At 45.0% G+C, this 17,233-nt stretch overlaps 1 protein-coding gene across 4 annotated transcripts in view; it reads right to left on the bottom strand.

Moving 5' to 3' along the window:
- Window positions 1-17,233, bottom strand: part of CFAP57 (cilia and flagella associated protein 57) — a 45,554-nt gene that overhangs the window by 28,003 nt on the left and 318 nt on the right. For 2 of the 4 annotated variants that reach the window (XM_037499039.2, XM_037499041.2), the window contains exons 2-11: window positions 16,967-17,142; window positions 13,337-13,653; window positions 11,075-11,361; window positions 9,266-9,476; window positions 8,465-8,617; window positions 6,798-6,937; window positions 5,869-6,034; window positions 5,051-5,164; window positions 3,732-3,944; window positions 2,237-2,410 (exon numbers count right to left, since the gene is read on the bottom strand). In XM_037499039.2, coding sequence (XP_037354936.1) covers window positions 2,237-2,410; window positions 3,732-3,944; window positions 5,051-5,164; window positions 5,869-6,034; window positions 6,798-6,937; window positions 8,465-8,617; window positions 9,266-9,476; window positions 11,075-11,361; window positions 13,337-13,653; window positions 16,967-17,123 — 1,932 coding nt within the window. In that variant the 5' untranslated portion in view covers window positions 17,124-17,142. The remainder of the gene's footprint in view (window positions 1-2,236; window positions 2,411-3,731; window positions 3,945-5,050; window positions 5,165-5,868; window positions 6,035-6,797; window positions 6,938-8,464; window positions 8,618-9,265; window positions 9,477-11,074; window positions 11,362-13,336; window positions 13,654-16,966; window positions 17,143-17,233) is intronic. The other 2 variants (XM_054691127.1, XM_037499042.1) reach the window with 2 other exon arrangements.

The following is a 17,233-nucleotide window of genomic DNA, read 5'->3' as shown; positions in this document are numbered from 1 at the left end:
GCAAGACTAGGTCTACTGTCTCCTGGAATTTTAAGAGTCAGTTATTATAGAGACCAAAGAACTCTCACAATGCAGTGGCAACAAAACAATGATCCAACTATAAAGTGGGTGAAAGATAGAGAGACCTTTCACAGAAGAGAGGATCAACAGGAGTTGACAAGCACATGACAAGATTTCCAGCGCTCCGAGCCATCAGGGAAATGCAAATGAAAATTACATGCATAATAGAGCAGCTAAAACAAAAAACAGTGACAACGTCAAATGCTGGTGATGATGTGGAGACATTGGACCTCTCATGGTACTATGGGGAGAATGGAAAAGAGCTTGACAGCTTCTAAAAAAGAGAAACCCAACCAACAAAACCTACACTTCTATGATCCAGCAATCATACCCTTGATTATTCTTCCCAGAGCAATGAAAACTTATGTCCACATAAAAACCTGTACATGAGTGTTCACAGCAGCTTTATTTATAGTAGTCCACAACCGGGAGAAAATAAAAATATCCTAAGGTAATAGGTAGATGGTTAAACAGCTGTGGTACCTCCCCATCATGGATTGCAACTTAGCAGTCAGGAGGAATAAACTATTGATACATGAAATACCTTGGATGGATCTCCAGGGTATTATGCTGAGTGAAAAATACTGTCTGATTTCATTTATATAAAAGGAAAACAAAGCAGTCGCTGCTAAGGATGAGGGATGGCAGTGTAGAGTGGGTTGGGTATGTCTGTAAAGGCAGCTCTTCGTGGGCATAGGACAGTTTTGCATCTTGATCACAGTGGGGGTTACACAATTTAATGTGTGATAAAGTGACAAAGAACTACACACACACACTATACTAATGTTCACTTTCTGGTTTGATGTCATATTATAATTACATTCAGTGTAATTTGGGGGGAAATGAGAAGGTACTCAGGACTTCTATGCTATCTTGAAAATTCCTGTGCCTCTGTAATTATTCCAAAATAGAAAGCGAAAACAAAAAAATCAACTTAAAAATGATAAAACCAGCAAAGAGTGTCAAAAATCTTAAAAACGGAATTACTCTTTCACTCACTCAGGAATTCTCTGTCTAGGAATTTAGGTTTAATAAATAACCAGAGAGGCCCATGTAGATCTGTAATTTAGGATATCCATTATAATTCATAAGATAGGGTCCATCATATGATATTTGTAGATCTACTAAAATGATGCATTTGAAGATTATTTAACTACCTGGAAAAATAAAATTAATTTTTCCAAAAGCAGTATATATATATATATATATATCTGTATGTATAATCATATATATATATACTCAAAAGCAGTGTACATATACACTCATATATATATACACACTCATAAATATATATACATATATTTATACACTCATATACATACTCATATATATATACTTATACTCATGGCTGTGTAGGTGCCTCAAAATATTTATGATGATGCTATTATGAGAAATAAACATGCATTACTTTTATGACCCCCAAGCTAAACATCTGATTCAAAAACCCAAGACCCCAGGTTCAGTTCAGGATATTCCAGTTCCTAATGAAAAGCCCTCTCTGCATAAGGATAGTGTCTGCACCGAAGCCAGTAAAGAGCTTGAGAGATAATTAAAACCTCAGGTGCTAGTGTTTCCCAGGCTGGAATAAGAGGGGAGGTGGGAGAAGAGACAGCATTTCCCCAGTGCCTGTTTACAGGACTCCCTGTAAACACAGACACGCCTCTTTTAGAAGGGGGAATGGAAAGGCAGTGTTACAGACACCGCTCAGGTTAGTACCCAGGAAAGCCTTCTGTACCCGCAGGGAGGGGCAGGAGCGCATCTCCCAAGCGGGGGCTCCTCGCTGTCCAGTGCATATGGGGCTGAGGAAGATCAGGACCCACAGCAGCCAGGAGATGGGGATGTTCACCTGCTAAAGGGGACCTGGGTGGGACACCTCCTGCATCTCTCAAGTCATCCCATATTATGTACAGTATCATGGGGGAAAAACCTGTACACAGACTTTGGGTGTGTCTGGTTATTTCCTGGGATGTTCCCAGGAGCTGTTTAAACAGATATCAGTGGCCAAGAAATGTTTATTGAATAGATGGAGGGATGAGTAGGTGAGGAGAGAGGAGAACTCTGGAGTGGGGGCAGATGCTGGAAGGCTGAAGGGATGAAGGGGGTCGCCAGAAGGCCCAATGGACCCATCGAGAGCGGATTCTGGGGCTGGGCTCCCGAGGACAGGGTCCCTGCTCACCTTGGTGATCGGACCGGCGTGAGCCTGGTACTCGTTGAATTCCTTCTGTGGAGATATAGGGTACTTCATGGCGCGAATGGTTCCCACCGAGGTGCCTACAAACACCATGCGCCCAGAGTGCGAGATAACAATGGCAGTGTAGGTGACATCAAAGGCTGGTATCTCCCGAAGGACCTGGGACATGGGCAATGCTGTTCAAGGTGAGGGTCCCCAGGCTCCTCACACCATCCTCTTCCTCCACTCTAGTATAATTTTAGGGCAAGTTCTGTATTTAAAAGCTGTTTTTCCCTCCCTATTCCTTGTAGCATCTGGCATAGTGCCTAACACACAAAAGGCATCAACTAAATATTTCTTGGCAGCTTGATCAATGAATAAGCAGTTCTAGGAGTTAGGAATAATGAGAATTTAAAAAATCACCTACTGTGTGCTAAGTACCATGTTGTGGCTTTTGGATAATGTAACTCACTCAATCTTCACAAAGGCCCTTTGAGGTAACAGTCACCCCCATTTTAAGTGAAGAGACAGTCGCAGATATGGTAGTAATTTCCCTCTGCTTGGCCACCTGCACATGGCAGTCAGGCACCAGGGTCTCTGGGGTGCTGCTGTGCCTCTCAAATTGGGATAAGGATGGGATATGGATCCTACATTTCTTTTCCGCTAACATGTATTAATGTCTATTGTATAAACAAAGCTACATTACCAAGGGATTCCTGCATTCCTTTGCTTGTTAATTCGCCCATCCAGCCAACCACTACCCACCAAACATTTACTCAAGGTGCATTCATGTGTGGGCTCTGGGAAAGCTAGAGTAGTGAGGTGAGCTCTGTTCAGAGGGGCCTGTTTCTGGCAGTGCTGTAAAAGTGCCACAGAATCAGGACCCCGTGAGCACTGGAGAGTCACCCTCCTCTGAGCTGGATTCCAGGGCAGTCAGTTTGCTGCCACGGTGTCATGTCACTGCACTTTCCCAGGCTCCCCGAGAGAGACAAACACCAAGCAGGCACTCAAAGCCCCTGGAGATCAGCTGTCCTAGTGCCCTGGAGAAAGACGCAGGCAGTGCCCTTGCCGAGTTCTTCCTCCTCCCTCACTGTCTGGAGCCAAATTCTAAAATTTCAGAGCATGGAGATTTCAAAGGAATATTGAGGCAAGCCTGGGTGAGAGCAATAACTCCAGTTCTGCTTTTGCCTCAGGAAAGTAAGTGCAGACCAAGACTGAGAGAGTAGGTTGGAGATCCCGCTGCCTGCCCTGCCCAGAAGGGTGGCAGGAAGCAAGCAAAACAGAAATGGAAAGGGCCCCACAACTCCGCTTGGCCAGGCAGGTCACTTGGTAGGACATTCCAGAAACTACAGCATCTGGACAAACCCCAAACGAATGAGGAGCCAGGTGTTAAATTATGCAGGGACCCCTTTCTCACAGGGCCTCCTCCCAGCTCGCTTCCTTTTGCACATGGGAGGCACTGCCAGTGAGGCGGCCCAGGGGCTGGGTGGAGCAGACTCACAGAGGAATCTGCGATCTCCTTGAGGGTCTGGTCCGATCCAACAGCCAAGATAATTTTGGAGTCAGGGGAGATAGTCACACAGTGGTAGCTGCAGGACTTGAGCACACATTCTGTCTCTCTCTTTCCTGTGGACAAATTCCACTCGTACACAGCCCCATCTGTGCCACAGGAAATCAGCTTGCTGTCGTCTACGTTCCACGCAACTGAACGGACCTGCAAAGGATGAAGGCACAGACAAATCATGGGCGGGCAAGCATGAGTGCACGCACGCGTGCACATGCACAGACACACACACCCCATGGAAAAAGGAGGCTGAAGCTCTCACGCCTTGAAAAACACAGAAGCAGAATGTCCTTTCCTGGTACAGGCCCTTCTGGAAAACATCTCCTAAGCAGCACACTAATCCTGACCCAAGGTACAAGAAACCTCACCCACACACAACATCTGAGCAAACAGTGAGTGTGTAATTAGCTCCTCTGACCATCATGGGGGCATCTCCTAGGGAGCCAGCCGTCAAAATAAAATCACAGTTACCCTTGGCAACCCAGAAGACAGTGTGGTGCCAATGGTTTTGCCTTCCCAGACACAATAAGAGGGGGGTGACCAAACTACTAGCTGGACAAGGAGCCAAAAATGGAAGCTCCATGAATTGTGAGAGCAGCCTCCAAGTCACACATGAAATCAATGGCGAAGGGTAGAAATCCAACTGGTTAAGTGGGTTTAAGTGAAATTCATGACCAATAAGCAGCCTAGGCCCTCTCAGGCATGTCCCTAAGCAGCCAGGCAGAAACATAAAAGAATATAAGCCCAGGCATGAGGCTGCACATTGCAGGGGAGAAGGTTTCTCAGCCTTGCCGACAGCAGCCATCACTGCCACCAACACCACCACTTGGAGGACCAGTATCTAGCATTACAGTATGGAGCCTAAAATATTCTTAGGGAATATTCTTTCCCTAAAGAGTTCAGGCTGAAACAAACCATGCAGCTCCCTATCTGCATTCATTATCCCTCAGCGGTTCTGTCTAGTTAATCCCTACCCACTCCTTTAGGACCACACCCTTGCAAACACCTCCATCTAAATTCTAAATTTGGCCAGCTCCTTCATTATTTCCTCTCATAACATCCTATGTTTTTCTTTGGTTGAATGCATTGCCAGTAGTAATGAAACTGGTCGGTGCGCTTCTTTTATTGTCTCTGCCCTCAACTAGACAGTGAATTCTAAGAGGAGAGGAATCACTTTACTTTTGTTCACTTGTATCCTGTTGGCTGCCATCACACTTGGCTTTGTGCTCTATGTTTCCCTGCCTTCACTCACTTACCTTCCCTGTGTGTCCTTTCAGGTTTGAGATGTTCTCCAGGTTGGTGGTGGTGAAAATGTGAATCACGTTGCCATTGACGGCAGCAAACAGGTGACCTCCATTGCTGAAGGCGCACTACAGGGAAACAGAGCAAGAGGGCGACAGGGCGAGACATAAAAGAGTGTTAAGTGGAGGTTACAATCAAGAGCTCCTTTCCCTAAAGAGTTCAGGCTGAAATGATGCATGGGGCTGGGACCTCAAGAGGTGGAGGACTGGCTGACGTCTTGGACACTCTCCCTGTCCCACCCTGGCCAGGGTGCCGGTGCTGTGGTGGCCACAGAGTGGTGCGCTCGGTCTAGCTGCAGACGTTTCAGAGTGAGCGCTGATGCCTGAAATCCCGTCTTGTTTCTGCAGATCTGCTCAGGAAAGCTGAGGGTCGTGATGTCACTCACTGTTGACACTTTTGTCTGCTGGCTCTTCTCCCCCTCCACCCTCGCCTTCCCGGCGATGTATGACTCCGATCCTGAGATAACTTTTCTTTGGCAGGCTTTTTATTACTTTACAATAATAGAGAGGACCTATGAGAGGTGGGACCTCACAAGGGTTTGGGATCAATGAAATATTTTGGTGCTCATGAGTAAAAGGGGATAGAGCTGTATACTCAATACATTTAGTGGGAGAAGAACTGGATTCTCCTCTTTCCTTTTTTTTTTTTTTTTTTATAAGTCACTAAAATTCTCTAAGACAGACTTTGGTCTCACTACCTCAGAGTGAGTGAGTTCTTGATACTTCAACCCAGACTTTCCAAGAAGACAGACCTTTATCCTAGCAGTTCTTACCTCTCTGCATCCTCTGACAGAGTATTCTTTGAAAGGACGTATATCATCAATGAGTAGATTCATAAGCCGTAGTTTGTCAGCAAACCCTACTACAATGAAGTGGCCAGATGGATGGAGGCTGATCGTGTATGCCTCTTCCTGGTACTCCTTAAATAGTTCTAGAGTGCTGTGAAAATGATGGAGGATTGATTTATAAGCCTAGCCCACTACATCCCTGGAACCCCTCATCATTTCTGGAACATATTTTAATCATAGCTTTTGAGATATCTAATTGCTTACAATTATTGGTCCTTCTCTTTTCTACCTTTTGGTTATTTGAGGATACTATCTCACAAAGAGGGTAGAAATAGAAAGACTGATAAAGGGTTGTCCAGGGAGGTTAAGGGCACAGCTCCATTCAAGTTCTCCAGATCAGAAGCATTCACAATTTTAATTCCCCAGGGACCCAGCAGCTTTATACAATAATGACAAAATGCTAGAGTGGGGCAACTCTAGGTTGGGAACTCTCAGGGAAGCCCTGCCAGGAGGATAAAATCACTAGGGAGTTGAGGATGGCTAGGGGCAGTGATGAGGAGTAAGTGGTCCAGAGAGCTCCTTGAGGTTAAAGCACTCTGTGGGGTAGGAGAGCTGGAGGGACTAGAGTCAGGCAGCTGATACGCTGAGAGCTAACTCCATGTCCCTAGTGTACAGCACATTGTATGGTGCACGGGAAGCATTTAATAAAGCACAAGTCATTGTCTAGCCCCTGCAAGAATGAACAGAGACGAGAAACAGGTAGATTGACTGACTTGCTTTAAAAATAAAACCTTTTCTAACTGAAAGCTTCTATGTAATTAAAATTTAAAACTCTGCAATTAAAATAATTCACAAGAACAAAATTAACAGCGGAGACCCTGCACACGACAGTAGCAAAGCCTTTCATTTCTTACTTTGATTCATAATTCCAGAGGCGAACAGATCGATCCGCAGAACAGGTGGCAATGAGGGGTTTGCGGATGCAAGTGGAGAGACCGGTGATGGATGCTGAGTGTAACGGGTACATCAGATACTCAAAGTGAGCGGGCTCCCCCTGGTGACACCACAAAAATGAGATCCAGCAGAGTAAGCTGAAGGCTGGCCTAGCATTTCTTTCATTGCTACCCGTGAACAGTAATTATCTCGGGTGCATGGAAATCAGACTGGGGGCAAATTGTTTTACTCCCATGCACATTTTCCTATGTCACTATTATTTCAAGGCAATAAAATATTTCATTCTATGGATAATACCAGAATTTAACTTAGCTGTTCCTTACTGTGGGGATGCTTAAGTCATCTCCAGTGTCTGTTGCTTAAGGGTAACACGAGACTCAATATTCTTGCATTCAAGTCTTTGTGCACCTCCCTGATTACACCCTTAGTACCTGATATTCAGCTTTTTGATTGCTGTGTAAGCTTTTGATTGCTAAGGCATCCATGTCAAAAGACATGCATCTTGGATAAACACATTGGCAGTTGCATGACGCAGCTACTAGCAAAACAGCCAGTGGGGAATGAGGGTCTTTCAGAAAGTCCAGGATAACCTTGTAACTGGCCCTTGAGTGGCCCTGTGTCTCCCTTCCTGTGCCCTAATTCCCACTCTTATGCTTTAAAATAGCCAATAAAGAGTGAATCTGGGGAAACACTGACACTCTCTCCTCAAACCCTAATAATAGCAGAGCCTCAGGTTTGCTTTCTCTCTTGCTGTGTGGCTCTTGGGAGTTCCCTGATGGTTTTTACTGAAGTGTATCCTCCAATCATAGTAAGAACCATAGGGCAGGGGGCCTTCCTGGTGGGCAAGGGGTTAAGCACCGCACTATGAAGCAATCCACAGCCTCTGCAACACGAGTTCAATCCCCGGCCAAGGAGCTACCCATATGGTGCGGCAGACCTTTCCTTTCTACCCACTGCTCCCCTCAGCATTGTACTTCAGTCAGTCTGCCTGTTCTGCTCTCCACTCTGTCTCTGGTGAATCCCACCCCCCACCCCAACACACACACCTCTGGCCTGTAACCCAGTCTTTGATGCATAAATAAATAAAATCTAAAAAAAAAAAAAAAAAACCACAGGGCAGTGCCGGCCATAATATCGCCTGTGCCTCAGGCATTCACAGCTGATGCCTCACGATCAATAGGCTGGAATCAACACAACAGATACATTCTAGAAATAGAGTACAGAGGGAAATGGTATGAATGATTTTAGGATCTCGAGAAATACAGCCGAAGTTCTCCAAAGAGACTGTACCACTCTCCTGTCAGCAGCAGTAAGAGTTGGGTGAATGATGTGAAGCTAAATGGATCCTATTACTCTGGTTATTTGGGTTCCAGATGAGGCACAGCACTACCTTAAATTCTCTGAAGTGCAACTGTTGGGTGAAAAAAGGTGTAGAAGATTTAAATCTGACAGACAACTCCTACGTGTCCTCCAAAGAAACCATAGCAATCACATTCCCCCCCCGCCCCCGAGGCTGCTTCCCCATGGACATCTTAAAATCAGAATTTCTTCTGCCCAATTATCAGCTAATCTGGATTAAGACTGCCCATCAGTTCCCAGGCTAGGAGGCCTCGCCCTCCCCACACACCTTGCTGATCTCCGTCAGGGACATGGTGATGATGTAGAGTTGGTTCTTGCTGGTGCTGGCAACCAGGGTTTCCTCTGAGGGGCTGAAGCACATGCAGAGGATGTCCTGTTTGTCAGACTGGTTCAGGTCGTTGCTCTGTGGGTCCACAGGGATCTGCCCAAGACACAAGACAGCGATCACTGTCGGGGTGTCCCTGGGCTGACGGGGTTCTTTCAGAGCCTTTCAGCTTACAGAAGCCTGGACCGGCACACTTCCTGCTCAGATGTCACCTATGTGCCTGCGGATTTTATATTCATCTTTTAGCAACTGATGGCTGTTTAATAACACAGCAGCACATGTAAAAATGACCAGTCTATACATCTCCATTTGAGACTCCCTCTGAAAACAGCTTTAGTCTTAATTCGACTCATGCCGGCCTGTTGGGAGCCCAGTGTGGTATCCACCTCTACCAGGTACACCCTGGTGTGTACCTTCAGGGCAGCAGAGGGCAGGTGACTTAAGGTCTGCAGGATCATGGTGGAATTGTATCAATCATATCATCATAACAGCAATTTCTATGGCAACACTAATCTTCAAAGAGAAAATATAATTTGCCAGTGTTCTCCTCCCAGATTCCAATTTAGCTCTTCCTAATTTTAAAACCCAAATCTGTCCAACCCATCCCAAAACTCCCCTCAGGCCCCTCTTTCTGCTCGGCACCACAGCGCTTTCACATCCTCCCTGTCAAACTCCCGTCAGGGACCTGCTGCTGGAGTACAAAGGCCAGTGGGACCCAGTTTCGCTGCTTCCTCCGCTCTTTACCCGGATCTCTCTGCTTTCTCGGTAAAAATCCTTGTCGTCCATCTTCTCGAAGAGCAGGACTCTCCCCGGCCCCGCGGAGCAGGCAAATCCCTTTGAGTAGGAGGCTAGGGCAAACACCTGGGGCATGGTTAGCTGGATGTGGCTGTCGCTGGTCGCCACCATCTGTTCATAGGAAGGGATCGGGGAGCTTATCGCTGGGAATTCGATCAGGCTAGAAAAAGAAAACAGCATACAGAGTTTACAGAGACAATCCCTAGGAGGTGAGTGCTGCTGGGGATGAGACAGAAGGGCTGACCTTGGGTGTGGGAGAAACCCCACAATAGCCCCTTTCCCAGAGCCGAAATGTTAGCCTTTGGTCTGGGAATGCTGTATAGACTTTAAAGACAGACCCATGGTCGCACATTTATTTGGTGATCTCACAACCTCGTGTGGTCACTATTATTAATATAGCATCATCATCTTCATCCTTATATCATTGAGAACAAAATGGCTCAGAGGGGTGGAATTTTTTGAGCTCACACAACTAGTAAACAGAAGAGCCAAGATTTGAATCCAGGTTTCCATTTCCTCTCCTTTACACTCTCCCTTCCTTGCACATAACGAATATTTATTGAAGTTACACTGTGTTAACATCTCTATGAAATGCTGTAGGGTTCACATAGCTCCTGTCCTCAGAGCATGGGCAGCAGGAAGGAGGAGCCAGTCAGCAGTGAGGAGGACTTTCTGAGGACAGGTGGGGGAGAGGCACACATCAGAGCCGAGCAGAGGCCCAGAGTGCCCGACTGAGATCTGGAGGACACGCAGCAGCAGTATGTCAGGTACAGTGTCCAGGAAAGTGGGGCAGGAGTCGGGGACTGGGGAAACCACACATGGCTGAGCCCAGAAGCAAGAGCGTGCTGGAGGCACGTGCAGCAGATGGAGGCAAGAGCAGGCAGCCCTGTGCAGCTCAGAGAACCAGGGGTGCTTGGGCCAAGGTCAGGAGTTTGAGTTTTATTCTTGTTGCCCTTAACATTAAAAAAGGGACTTAACACTTAAAAAGGGACTGTCATTGGCATGTGGGATGGTGAAAGGGGTAAGCCAATAATTGCTGAGGAAAAAGAATCTATGGTCCACTGCTGTGGACCGTAACAGTGTGATGATCTTGGGTGAGCCATTTAAGCTCCCTGAGCCTCAGTGTCCTGGTCTATAAAATAGACATGGTTATAGTATGTCTGGATATTATATTGGATATGGGGGGGGCAGAGAGAGGGGGCAGAGACATAGAAAAGTGCTTAATGGGGAGTCTAGTACCCACAGCGGTACATTCCAATCAGTGAGATATGATTATTATTGGCTGTAGTGAAGGTAAAATTGACCACTCCCTCCTGAGACCCCAAGTCACCCCACATGCTGTGCGGCATTTGCTGATAACACGTGCTTGCATTTCTTTGTTGGTCTGTGGCCTCCTATGGAGCCGTGTCCCCTAGCCCCTTGCACACCTCAAGGGCTCAGTGGACATATATTTAATTGATTTAGCTAGTTAGCTGCTAGAAAATCTGTAGTTTTGAAGGCTAGTTATACTGATATGTTCGTAAAATGAACTTAACTATGAAAATAAAAAGAATTATATCTAGGCTATAATCATGACTGTCAAATTTGTGCTTGACTATAGACAGGCACTAGAAAGGCAAAGGGAAAGTGGACAGAGCTGATGTTGGGGGCTCATTTGAGGGGTATGGGAAGAAGAAACTCACTTGAGGTATCTGTGGTGTCATCTAACAGCATAATGAGTATGTTTTTATAAGAGTACCGCCCAGGGGTCACCGTTACCTCTCTGATTCCTGGATTATATTCAGGTTCTTTACATCACTGGTGGACTCCTTGACCATTATATTTGTCTCCCAGCGCTGATCTCCATTTTCGAAGAGGAAGAGCCTGCCTGTGTCAGTGCCAACAATAATCTTGTCCTCAGACACCCAGGAATGGGCTAAATAGTTTTGAGGTTCTCCCCTCTGAAAATTGGTTTGCTTTAGGGTTCCCTCAGTAAAACGGAGCAGCTTAAATATCCCATTTCCAGTGATGCAAACCTGAGTGTTATCCTGGGGATTGAAGCTCACCTGTAAAATGTGCAAGAATAAAAGAAAAAGTCGGATAACCAGGGAGTTATTTCCCATTTTACTTAGTAATATTTATCTCAGGCAGCTTAGAGTATCCTTTAAACATCATGAGATCATATAGTATTGATACCATATTTGAAAACAGCGTAGTTCTGTTATATTTGTAGAACCCATGACTCTTAAACTAGGAAATCTACAGAAGCCATTTCATAAAGACCAAAGAGCAGGATCAGCAGATCTTGACAAAAGCCAAACTGTACCAACAGAATGGAATCAAGGCTAGAAACACAGAAAAACGAGGGTCTGGCAAGTTTTTGTGCAATGTCCAGCGTGGGGGGAACCACACACCAGGAGCGGCTAGCTTGTCTCCTACAGAGTTTCCTATTCCTGTAACTCATCCCTAATGCACAATAACAGCCAATCAACCAGTTGCCCCTACTAGATTGTGAGTTGGGGACTCTGGCTTTTTCAGCTCTGTATTTCCAGTGCTAGATTCAGAGAAGTCAGCCAATATATGTGTATTGAATCTATCTGACAGGGGGTGCTCTCTGCTCTGAATAGGGATTCTTCTCTATCAGACCTCGTGTGGCCTGGATAAATGGCCTCCTGACTCTACCTGCCTTTGGTTTGATTCTGTGATCACCAAGCAACTTTCTGATTTCACTCTCTACATTCTCTACTACCAGGGAGGAAAGACACTGGATAAATGACGTATGTTGTGCTTGGGATGTGTTGCTTGGTACACCAGCCTCTTGTGAGTGGAACTGAGTCTAGCCTGAGATACCAACACCTATTATTTTTCAACATGAACAGAAATGAGTTCTTTTTTTTTTTTTTTATAGAGGCATGTTTTATTTATTTATTTATTTATTTGCCTATTTATACATGCACTGGGCACAGTCAGAAGCGTGGGAGGGTGAGAGAATTCACCAGAGCCAGAGCAGGGAGCAGAGCAGGCAGAAGGACCGAGGTACACTGCTGAGGGGAGCAGCAGGTGGCAGGAGAGGTCTGCGCGCCACGTGGGACCCTCCTCCGGTGGCCAGGGAGCAGCTGGGGATCCAACCGGCGCAGCAGAGGCCGCGGGCAGCTTCGCAACCCAGCGCCCAACCGCTGCGCCACCAGGGAGGCCCAGAAATGAGTTCTTGAGCTTGTAAAATCATGTACTAAATCCTAGACTGTGGTGCCTGCATCAAGATAAGACCTCTTTGGGGGCCACTCCATTTTTCCCTCAATTCACATTAGAAAACTGCGCTCCTGTATCACTGTAATTACATTGAAAGTGAAGATCTCTCCCTTTACATCATATTCCCCAAACCTCCCCAGGACCCAGCAACACTGCTGGCAAGAGGCCAGGTCAGAAGAGAGAGTTTGATAAATCTCCCTCTGCCCCTGGCCTGGGACGAGAGAGCAGTTCTGGGCCAGAGTAAAGGCGACAGACAATGGGGTAAGGGACCCCTGACCTGCTCTTCTCTACCTCTGTGATCTTGGGTGAATAACTTACCTTCTTGGGGCCTCAGTTTCCTCAAATGTACAAAGGGGTTAATAATGAAGAATGCCATATATGGTAGTTATGAGACTAACTTTGAAATGCATGTTAAGAAACAGCACTATTCCTGGTGCTAAAAAGCATTCAATAAGAGCAGCTCTTGGGACCTCCCCAGTGGTGCAGCATGTTGAGCACAGCGCTGTGAAGCTGTCTGCAGCCTCTGTAGCGAGGGTTCGATCCCAGCCAGCCGGGAAGATACCCACATGGCGTGGCAGACCTCTCCTGTATTGCCCGCTGCTCCCCTCAGCAGTGTATTTCAGTCAGTCTGCCTGTTCTGTTTCCCGCTCTGTCTCTGGTGAATCCTCTCACCCTCCTGCACATATGGCCTGTACCCCAGCTCTTATATGAATGAATAAATAAATCTTTTTTAAAAAAAAGAGCAGCTCTTGCTATTTTTATAATTTTCCACAATGCTTGTGATGACGGTACCTGGTAGATAGCATTGTTCTGAACATCAGTTCTAATAATGGCCATGACTTTCTGTTTTTCCCACAGCCAATAGATAAGGTTTGATTCTGGAGGTGAAGTCTGAGTCAACAGGTATTTGGAATCTGGAGAAAAAGCCATGCTAATAAATTTCTGAACTGGGAAGTCAAAATTATTGAGGATTTTGCGTTTCCGGCAAGGGATGGATGACAGTTCATAAATGGTGATGACGGGCTTATCTTGCACAGTCTCGGAGATAGCGAGGTATCGCCGGTTGGGACTGATGGACAAGGCCAACATGCCCTGACTCTTGTCTGAGCCTGCAAACAGAGGGAAAAGGGGATAATAAGGGTCAATCCTGCTTTTACCAAGATTCAATGTGAACCAGGCACAGGGGCATGCACTGCTGATACAACAGGAGAAACAGGCAGAAACAGGCACTGGGTAAGCCCTATGGCCCTTTGGTACAACTATGTCTGGGGTATACTGAAAATGTCTGCGATGAGCATCTCACGGAGGCCAGTGTGGAGAAGTCTGGGGACAGTTCCAGAAGGAGGACAAGGTGGAACGTGGCAGGTGGCAGGAAGAGCACAGATAAGGGTGTGTGGTGGGAGAACTGCCAACAGTGGGATGTTGCTGGAGCTGCACATGGGGTGACTGGAGATGGGTCTAGAGGGTGGAACAGGGTCAGATCATAGAGTCTGGTCTAGTGGCCAGCACTCTTCACCTGCGGCTTCACCACCAGGTGCAGGGAGAGATGCCGCACTTTCCCAAGCAGGCAGGTGACCCAACACCTAGGAATTAGACTAAGGACTTTGCAGTAATTGTGCCTCAGAAGAGAGCCCAGGTTTAGGGTCACTGAGAGCCTTGCATGTGAGTTTGGACTTTACCATACCAAGGAAGCACATGGGAAGCCACTTAGAAAGTTGAGAAGGGCACATACGTGTCACAAAGATGCTTCTGGCGCCTGTATGGAAGACAATCCTGGAGGGAAGGAAACTGGCTGGGGGATTATTTTAAAAAGTAAGATTACTTTTAAAAAGTAAGATGTGGCAACAAGCAATAAGAAGGTAGTAGGGGCAATGGGAATGGAGAAGAGGGGGGTTAGAGAAATACCATGAGGACTCGGCAGTTGTCCTGGTGAGAAGGTGAGGGGGAGAAACAAGCCAAGAGAGACATTTAAGCTTCTGTGACTGGTGATACCTGGGATGGAACTGAGGTGGAGGGAGCGAAGGTTATGGTGAGGACTATGGCCACTGTTTTCCACCAAAAAGAGCCCACCCAAAACTCTCATTTTTATTCATGCTTATTTGCCTTGAGGTTTTTATGATTTCAGTTTTTCACTCTTCAGTCTTTAACCTATCTTGGGTTCATGATGGCAGAGGGCATAAGTGAGGATTCAACTTGATTCCCATTTCCCAAATACCTGGGAAGCTGTTCCAGTACTGATAACTTATGCTCCATATAAGAGATATTAAATTTACCTACACATATAGTATTAGGTTTCTGGGATATTTATACTAGGGCTATATTACTTTTATGGTCATATCTTTACTATGCATCAACATACCTGGCAAAGGCACAGCAAAAGAAACTATCATTAAAACAAAAATAGAAGAAAATGTTTGTACATCATATATCTGACAAGGGGCTAATATCTAAGATCTACAAAGAATTCAAACACTCAACCCAAAAAATAAAAACCAATCTAAAGTGGGCAGAAGAGCTAAGAAGACATTTCTCCAAAGAAGACATCCAGATACCAAGAGGCACATGAAAAAAATGCTCTTGTCATTATCATCAGGGATATGCAAATCAAAACCACAATGGACTTCCACTTCACAACTGTAAGAATGGCCCATAACAAAAGACCAGAAACAATAAGTGCTGGGCATGGTGTGGAGAAAAAGGAACCTTCTTACACTGTTGGTGGGAATGCAGACAGGCCCAATCACTATGGAAAACATTATGGAGGTTTCTCAAGATATTAAAAATAGATCTACCATATGCCTAGCCATTCCACTTGTAGGCATCTACTTAAAGAATGCTAAAACAGGAATTTGAGGGATATATACCCTCCTATGTTCACTGTGGCATTATTTACAATAGCCAAGTTATGGAAACAACCTAAGTGCCCAATGACAGAAGAGTGAATTAATAAGATGTGGTGTATTACACAACTGAATATTACTCAGTCATTAAAAAAGATGAAATATTGCCATTTGGAACAACATGGATGGAACTGGAGGGGTTTATGCTAAGCAAAGTAAGTCTGAAGGAGAAAGACAAATACTCAGATGATTTCACTCAGACATGGACTACAGAAGAATAAAACCTAGGGACCAAACCACACCAAAACAAAGTTCAGAAATCTGATTAGAGTTGAGGCTTTCAGAGGGGAGAAGGAGAGAAGGAGCCCAGTGGACTAGGACAGAGGATGATGGGTGGCTTGGTGGTGGGTGTGGTGTAGTAACATGCTTTTTAAAAGGTGTGAATGGGGATGCCTCTGAATCATATACAGTATTATAAGCCAATGTTACTGTAATAAAAATACAAAATATTTTTTTTGAAAAGTAGAAAATATAAATAACTCTCAAAATAAGGTCTTAAGAGAATGGATAAGTATATTTGAGAAATTAGTTTGCAGAGTAGAATACTATATAGTGATAAAAAGAACTCTGTTAATATGTGTCAAAATGCATAAGTCTCAAACATATGATGTTGAACAAAAGCAAGTCACAGAATATATAGTGTGATTACATTTATATGAAGAAGGCAAATAGCAAAAACAAAACTAAATCTTATGCAAAGTCACACATATATGTGGTAAAACTATATGGAGAAATAAGGGAATACTTACAAAGTCTAGGACAGAGTATGAGTCTGTTCTGTGTGTATGTGTGGTGAGAAGAATGCAAGCAGGGAGAAACACTAAAACTAGAGTATTCTACTTCCTGTCCTGGGCAGTGGGTTCACAGAACTTCATTTTGTTACCTTTGAAAAACTACATATATGCAGTATACACTGTTACGCATGTATATGTAAATATACAACATGTTGATACACCAAAGAGTAGTTAAAAATTACACCTTGGAAACTGTGTACATCATCAACAGGACTAGCAACAACAAGTGTAACAAGGAATGATTATTTGTGACTTGGAAGAAAATCACCAGTGTGTTCATCAGACTTGGATTCAAAATGCACTGAATGAAGGTGGTGTACTCTGGAAAACTGTGTTAGACCACCCAAAAAGTGGCCCTAGGGACCACAAACACAATGATATTGAAGATGCATGAATAGAGATTCTTTAATTTTTTCCCAATAAATCACAGTGGAAAAAAAAAAGCACTTTTAAATGAACATTTTTACATGAGATTTTTATCTGTGCATGTGTGATTGTGTGATTAATATGCATGTTAATGCAAAGCAGACATTTCTTCCTTCTATATTGATAAAACACTATATATTCAAATTGGTTCAAAACATTTCATTTCACTGTCATGTTGGGATTAGGGGATTATATCTGGCATTTACAAACTTCAGAAATCTGGCATTTACAAACTTCAGAAAGTACAGACTTATATTTGGCATTTAAGGTGAATGCAAGTATCATGATGGAAAGGGTTTTACCTGGAATGAATTTTTGCCATTTCTGATCCACATTGTACTTCACACAGTGATTTCCTGAAGGGAATATAATGATCTGTTCATCGAAGAAGAAGACATTGTTGGCCACGTGGGCTCGAAAACCAAAAACATGCAACGTCTGAGCTACTACAGTGGACATGGTGTCCCGCTGAGGCGTTCTGTCAAAGAGCAAGCGCTGAGGTGAGAGTGGTGAGGAGCAAGCCCCGCCCCTCGCCGCCCCGGCCCGCCCACATCCCCGCCCTCACCGCC

The sequence above is a fragment of the Talpa occidentalis genome, unplaced genomic scaffold (genome assembly GCF_014898055.3).
Source record: "Talpa occidentalis isolate TD23 unplaced genomic scaffold, MPIMG_talOcc4v2.1 talOcc4.9, whole genome shotgun sequence".
NCBI classification, from domain to species: domain Eukaryota; kingdom Metazoa; phylum Chordata; class Mammalia; order Eulipotyphla; family Talpidae; genus Talpa; species Talpa occidentalis.
Note: the sequence above shows the minus strand (reverse complement) of the source record. Positions and strands in the feature narration are given on the sequence as shown.